The sequence below is a fragment of the Cyprinus carpio genome, chromosome A8 (genome assembly GCF_018340385.1).
Source record: "Cyprinus carpio isolate SPL01 chromosome A8, ASM1834038v1, whole genome shotgun sequence".
NCBI lineage: Eukaryota > Metazoa > Chordata > Actinopteri > Cypriniformes > Cyprinidae > Cyprinus > Cyprinus carpio.
In genome coordinates this window covers 11,820,440-11,827,881 of record NC_056579.1, presented here as the reverse complement: position 1 = coordinate 11,827,881, position 7,442 = coordinate 11,820,440, and the positions used below count along the sequence as shown (strand labels likewise).

General features: G+C 35.3%; 1 protein-coding gene across 2 annotated transcripts; it reads left to right on the top strand.

Moving 5' to 3' along the window:
* Positions 1-3,277: 3,277 nt before the first annotated feature.
* LOC109067196 (properdin) lies at positions 3,278-7,432 on the top strand. Of its 2 annotated transcripts, XM_019084203.2 has the most exons (12): positions 3,278-3,296; positions 3,574-3,662; positions 3,874-3,957; positions 4,213-4,357; positions 4,843-5,009; positions 5,094-5,264; positions 5,343-5,537; positions 5,620-5,793; positions 5,896-6,087; positions 6,740-6,851; positions 6,997-7,105; positions 7,204-7,432. In XM_019084203.2, exons 3-12 carry the CDS (start codon positions 3,903-3,905, stop codon positions 7,204-7,206), a joined length of 1,323 nt encoding a protein of 440 aa, XP_018939748.1. In that variant the 5' UTR covers positions 3,278-3,296; positions 3,574-3,662; positions 3,874-3,902; the 3' UTR covers positions 7,207-7,432. The 2 variants fall into 2 exon arrangements, with proteins under 2 accessions (XP_018939748.1, XP_018939747.1); XM_019084202.2 differs by lacking the exon at positions 3,278-3,296 and having other exon boundaries at positions 3,578-3,662; positions 3,881-3,957; positions 7,201-7,432.
* Positions 7,433-7,442: the final 10 nt, after the last annotated feature.

Sequence of the window (7,442 nt, the reverse complement as noted above, 5' to 3'; positions counted from 1 at the left end):
TCCTAAAACACTGGGACAGTTTATTACTGTGTCACATCAACTTTCTTTTTAATTACCGTTTAATTGTTTGGGAATTGAGGATACTAACTGTTAAAGTTTTGCAAGCAAAATGTTTGTTCAGTCTCGCTTGATACAAGACTTCTGATGCACAGCTGTCTGTGATCGTCAGTGTCTGATTCTCCTTTTCATGACTGGCCATATATTTTCAAAAGGAGATAGATCTGGACTGCAGGCAGGACGTGATGGCAGTTTATGTCTCTGTACAATTTCAATATATGCCTCCATGTCAATGGTACCTTTGCAAGTATGCTAGTCACTCATGCCATTTGCTTTGCTGTACCCCCATATCCATAAAAGTCTGGATGGTCCCTTTGGTTTTTGGGACTGAGAACTCAACATCCATTTTTCTCAGAAAGCAGTTGAAATCATCTGCAATGCCATCTGAGGGCTCAAAGGTCATGCACACTCAACACAGATATCTCTCCTTACCCCACAAACCTATACACAACATTATGTATAGCAGTTGGTGAAAACCCTAAATTCTTTGTGATTTGAAAACCATAAATTCTATTTTAATTTGTCATACACATATCTTAATAAAATTTGTTTGACACCTCTCTCATAAAGTTTGGCACAAAGTGATGAGCCATAATCCAGCTCTGCTTGCAAAATGAGATGCTCCTTTTATACCCAAACATGACACCCTCACCTATTACCTATTCACCTGCTTACTGTGATATTCAGTAATGGATATTCTATAACCTTTTCACTTTAATTTAGCTTCTGTCCAAACTTTTTTGGAGTGTGTTGCAGCCATCAAAATCAAAATTTGTTTATATTTACAAAATATATTTATTTTGGTCAGTGAAAATTCGGAAATCTTTTCCAAATTAAATAAAAGTTAATGTAAGGTTAACCCTGTAAGGTTATGTTAGGTTAACCCTGCCTGGTTTAAATGTTTGAATATGACTAACTGTTGAAAACATTAAAAATTTAGAATAGTAATTAAAAAATAATCAAATGTAATCAGTTCCATTACTTTAATAAAGTAATTGAAATAGTTATGTTACTCATTACATTTTAATTAGGGTAACTCGTAATCTGTAAACTATTACATTTCCAAAGAAACCTTCCCAACACTGCACATGACTGTAGTTATTTTAGTGCATAACTGGTAAGAACCTAAAAGTGATTACACAATGCATAAAAATATGGTTGTGCAATATTCAGCTGGAAAAAACACTAAGCTTTCGTTTCATGTAGTGGACTTTTTCCTTTTTTGGCTGTGGTTTGTTGTCAGTGTTGGCTAATGCACTGCAAACATGTTTTAAAAAAACATCTTAAGTAGCATTAGATATATTTACACAGTCTGTTTAATGCAGATCAAGGGTGGCATGAATGCGCTTAAAACAATTATAATTTCATAAAATAATGTTATGAAATTAATGTTTTAAATATAACATTTTGAACTTAGGAATATGAAAAAATAATGGGGGGAAAATAAATTATGTTTAACTATGAAACTAAAACCGACAGAGGTGGCGACAAGCCACTGTCTTAAATGAGTCAAAGAATCATTCAATTAGTTCAAAGGACTGATTCATTCCGGAAAAAAATGACTGTTGATTTTACAAATGGGTAATGTAGCCTAATTGAATCATTCACTTGTTCAAAATATTGATTTATTCAGGAAGCGAACACCTGTGTTACTTGGAAATGAGCCACAATTCTGCTGTAGGTTTATTTGGATTTTTCATTATATGATATAGAGCAAAAAACAGACAATACTGTGTCTAAAATGTAAGTCACTTAATATTAACTTCTTGCTTCTGAACTGTATGAAATCAACATCACATTTACAATTTAACGTTCGGGAAAACAGAAGTCTTCTTCCTCTGAAGTTGCTTAACTTTAAAAAAAACAAAACAAAAACAAGAACTCGTACATACAAAAGTCACTGTCACTGTGTGGGAAAACGGACATAAGGCACGAGATAAAGAGAACAGAATGAGCTGAATGAGTAAAAGTTGGCAGTGGGACTCATTTTCAGCCCTGGAGTTTCATGCCTTAGACTGGCCCACTTTAGTTCACAACTGACTATAGGCCTATTAAAATAATGTAATTTAAACCTCAGTATATATAGGCCTACGTCTGCAATAGTAAACGGTTCCCTACAGCCTTGTATTTTTGCTCACATATCTTCAACAACTGATGTTTTTTTTTTATTATTATTATTATTAGCAAGGAGCCTCTGTCAGGGGAGTCAAAAGATAATTATGTCATCATTAGGGTTGCCAATTAACTTCAGAAATGGAAAATAAGGTACAATTGTGATTCTTTATAAGAAAATAAGGGAAGCTCAAAAAATTGTACTGTACCATAAAGTCTAAAAAAAAAAATATCAACAACTTAAGTACTATTAAAGCATAACAAACAAATGCACAAAAATTCTAAAAAATAATGTAATACGCCACATTTCACTGCTGGTTATATATGCTCTATATAATTGTGTATGTGACAAATAAAAATCTTGAATCTTGAATCTTGAAAAAAGGTCATCGGCCTGAGTAAATCATATAGAATTGTGACTGCACAAGTAGTTAAAATACTGTGAAATTACATAATGGCATGAAATTTTAAAGCATAACAGCTGAACATCTATGAAACATCAGTCAGTAAAGCATTTTTTTTTCCACAGTATATATATTTTTTTCTATATGGAAGTCAATGGCAACCACCAACTGTTTGATTACCAGCAATCTTCAAAATATCTTCTTTTATGTTCAACATAAGAAGGCAATTCATACAGGTTTGGAACGACATGAGGGTGAGTAAATGATCACAGAATTTTCATTTTTGGGTGAACTATCCCTTTAACTTAAAATAGTGAAAGACGTCTTCCCTCGGGTAGATTGGATGCTTTCCTGCCTTGCTGGATGTTGGGCTCATGATCAATAAGCTGTTTGCATTCTCCCGATCCTCCCGATTAGCCAATCCGGGCCTGCCTGTGTCCATGCGTGCTTGTCTGCTTGTTCCTTCAGTATTCGTTCACCTATTTATATAAAGTTGGTATATGCTACCAGTCGACTGACATTTTATCAAAAGTTTTGACACGATAGAATGTTTTTAATGATAGTTTCTAATGAACTTTGACATTATTAGTTTGCTGTTTACCCTTATGTAAAATGGAAAAAAATCTCTTTTGTTGAGAATTTTTTTTTTTTTGTACTGAACGCCCCCCACCACCACCCCTAAAAGGAAACACACACACACACACACACACTTGGACGGGTCGGGTAAGTTTGTTTTGCATTCAGACTTGATTTCATGTATTATGCCGCTTTTATCTGAAATAATGTTATATGCTTGCTGGTGGGTTAGTACACTTGAAAGAATTTAAAGAAAAGCTTTGACCGGACGTAACTGTGCTCAACTGTTGAAGGCGTGGAACTGAAACTATTTTACTCTTTTACAAACCAGAAAGTAATTCTGATGAATCTGCAAAATCATTATGGAATAAAGGAAGCAGGTTAACCTATTTCACAATGAATAATTCCTGTTTTCATAAATCAGCTCAGGTTTTTGCAAGTTGTTGAGGCAGGGTGAAACAAACCACTCGCTATTACAGTGATAAACTGCCACAATATAAGGAACTGTGTAAGGTAAGTGGCAAATTTTACATTGGTTAAAATATTGAATTAATAATGTATGAACTTAAAATCTGAACCCTTCATTTGTATTATCAATTCATTTATATTACTCAAAAATCCACACCCACATTTCTTTGAAGTTTCAGTTTTTTGCTTTGACTAGTCATAATTTTACAGTGTTTTTACTTGCAGTAATTTTATTTACAAGTACTTCCACTTTCAGAATCAAGCATTTCTGTCACTGATTCAGCCATGAATCTGATCTTGTGGGGGATTGTGCTTCTCGGGATTTACGTCCAGCAATCAGGTTGGAAATGTTTTATGACAATATATAATTATTCAGTCATATCTAAATGAATATTAAGCAAAAAATATGGCTAGCTGACAAACCTTTTTCTCAAAAACATTTTGTTCCATCTTTATTTTTATCTTTACTGAAACAACTGAATAATACAATTTATTTATTTAATATTAATGCATGCTGGTCATCTGTGCCATGACACATATCAGGCAATAAGTGTAATAAGTATTTTATTCTTTCATTAATTTGGTTTGTTTCTAGTCTCGCAGATGGTGGAGTGTTTTTCATCATTTACCCTGTCCAGTGGGAAATGTGGTAATCTTTTGGGTCCGGTTGAAAAAAACTCGTGTTGCTTAAACCCCAGCTATGGCTACAAAGAAGCAGATGGCGATTGTAGGTCCTGTGGGTAAGCTTCGTTGATGTGATGCTTATAATGTTCATGTCCAAAACCTGTTATTATAAATGTCACATTGAGCTACATTATTGTTTATAAAACAGATGATAATTTTAAGTTGGGAGAACTATTTCCTGTTTACTATATCTGATCCAATCATCAGCCGATGCATAGAACCAAGCCGCCACCCTAATTTTTTTCTTTTTCTACAATCTGTTACATTCTGATGTACGTCACAATATGGCAGAGATGATCTGTTGCTACTTCTGTTAAATCACAACTTTAAAATAATGCAATGTTAATAGTCTTTTTTGTGGAAACCTTTATAAATAGTAATGCATTTTTTGTGCAAAAAAATATGTATATATTGGAGACTTTCACCAATCACCATTTCAGATAATTTAACTCTTCAGGCTACTGAATTAGCTGAACTGAAATGAATGAGATCAAATGCGTACAACATATCACTTAGACACATCTTGAATGTTAACCTCCAGGCGGGCGGCATGGTCTGAATGGACTCCATGGGGCGAGTGCTCAGTGAGTTGTACAGAGGGAGTCAGTCAAAGGCGACGATCGTGTCACGGAATTGGCAATTGCTTAGACCCTGACAATCTGGGAAAGGTTCAAACTAAACCATGTGTGAAAAAAGCTTGCTGCCCAGGTAAAAAGAACATTAATTAATTGTTACATTTCAACATAGAGGTTTCTATGTCCTTTCTCATATTTCTGTATATATATTGTTCAGTGGAAGGTGGCTGGTCAGAGTGGGGGAACTGGCAGTTATGTTCAGTCACATGTGGCGATGGAGTTAGAAAAAGGAGAAGAACATGCTCTGAACCCTTTCCACAATGTGGGGGCTCCTGTAGCGGTGCAGAGGAAGAAATCACCCCTTGCTCCACTGAAATAATCTGTCCAAGTAAGTAGTTTTCTTTCTCTTTTTTTTAAATTACAGAAGATACTGAAAATTAAGAACATGCTCTCATTTGACGTCTAGCTCATGGTGGTTGGTCTAGTTGGGGAAGTTGGGGTCCATGTCCAGTTACTTGTTTTTATGAAGGACACAGTCCTCAAAAAGAACTTCGTAAAAGGACATGCACCAACCCTCCTCCATCTACCGTTCCACGTGGCAATCTTTGCGAGGGCTCCGACACAGAAAGCCGCCCTTGTAGTGGTCTACCATTCTGCCCAGGTCTGCCTTTGTTTTCTTCTATAAAACAGCCAAACATACAAGAGGATTTTAGAAACCAGAGCTTTATATCTCTGCTCCATAGTTGATGGAAACTGGGGCGCTTGGGCAGGTCACACACCCTGCTCTGTGACGTGTGGAGTGGGTCAGCAGACTCAAAGACGGATTTGTGATTCTCCTAAACCAGCACATGGTGGAAAACAGTGTCGAGGTGAAGAGCAACAAACTGGTATCTGTGTCATTCCTGACAACTGTCCATGTAAGTATAGTGACAGAATGCAAGATTTATCTAAACAAACAAACAAATAAAAAAATTGATCGTTTAAAATGTAACATTTTTCTCTTTGTCTTTTTCTCTAAGTAAATGGGATATGGACTGAATGGGGCGAGTGGAGTGCTTGTAAACCACCTTCTACTAGAAATATCAGATGCAGATACAGGGAGGGAAAACGAAGGAGAGAGAGGGATTGTGTTGATAGAAAATACAATGGAGACTCATGTGATGGAGAGATTGTTCAACATGGCAGCTGCTATGACATTGAAGACTGTGAATGTGAGTGCAAAGAAAAATCATAGCTGTCCGAAATTGCATTCTATCTATTAGGCAATACATGTGGTTTAAAACTTACTTTACAAAATAAAAAAATGATGCTCTATATAGTATTAATATAGGTAGTATGAATGAAATTCAGACATACTACATCCACCATGTTGTCACTGTCATGTGACCTACCATCCTTTACTGCCATTCACAAATCCTCTTCTGTGGCTTCATGGCACAGTAAAGTGTCCATTGGATGCCCATTTCAGAATCTCAAGAGAATTAGTAGTTCATTCAGGTACTTTTTGCCTACTATTTTTTGAATACTATGAATTTGGACATACTACTCTTTTGTCATACTGTTTTGCGCATTGTTGTATTATTGTATAGTTAGTATTGTAGGCATATTCAAACACAGCACAGCTACACAAATCCAAAGCATGCTCATTTTTATTGTTTAGCATCAAAATGTGTCATTTTGTAAACTGAGTGCTTAAAATTAGAATTAAAGCTAAAATTAAATTTTATAATCTCTACATATTGTGAATGATGATGTTAGATAATGGTTGTTCCTAGTTTCAGACAAAATTAGGATTTTTCAAACCATCGCAGGTGTAAGGTTTTGTAGGTGTAAAGTAACAAACAACTCTCTGACTGTGTTCAGTGAATGGCGTCTTGTCAGAGTGGAGTTTGTGGAGTTATTGCAAACCTGATTGTGGGCCAAACTCTGTTCAAATAAGAGAAATGAAGTGTGTTGCTGACCTCTCTTCATACAAGTAGGAGAAAAACATTTCATGCTACTTTTTGAAATAAGATTTTGTTTATAATAAATCATATAGTTATGTAATTCCATTGCATTGTAAGTTCTGCATTGTTTCACAATCATTTTAAATATTCTTTGGCTTTCTTTATCTCCCATAGCTCCCAAGACCCTGCTATTTTTGCAGGGGATCCACGTGTTAAATGTGACGGTCTGAAAGAACAAACAGAGAGTAGACCATGTAAAAATGTTCCTGTGTGCATGGATAAGGTTGTAATGTTATGCTCAGAGCTTATGTTTATTCATTTTTACTAATTAAAGTGCATACATTTTAATTTTAACAATATATTCTTACTGTTTTTCAGTAGTAGAGTGCAGAGTAGTTGTTGAAGACAAGAGGACCAGTTGCCGTACACATAACCTCACCAGCAGTTGGAAGAACCTCAGCGTGCCAAGCTCTTCTCTAATGAAATATTCTACTAACAGAAAAATACTTGCTTTGTCACCCTTTATTATATGGACTGGACTGATTGCTGATTAATGCACAAATTTGTAAACTCTGCTTTGTTGCCACAATAAAATATTAAAGGAAAGCAATATGATGTAA

Coding starts and splice junctions, on each gene's coding strand:
- LOC109067196 (XM_019084203.2), top strand. CDS start 3,903: ATGAATCTGATCTTGTGGGGGATTGTGCTTCTCGGGATTTACGTCCAG. Junction 5,794..5,895: donor CATTCCTGACAACTGTCCAT/GTAAGTATAGTG, acceptor TTTTTCTCTAAG/TAAATGGGATATGGACTGAA. Junction 6,852..6,996: donor GCTGACCTCTCTTCATACAA/GTAGGAGAAAAA, acceptor TATCTCCCATAG/CTCCCAAGACCCTGCTATTT.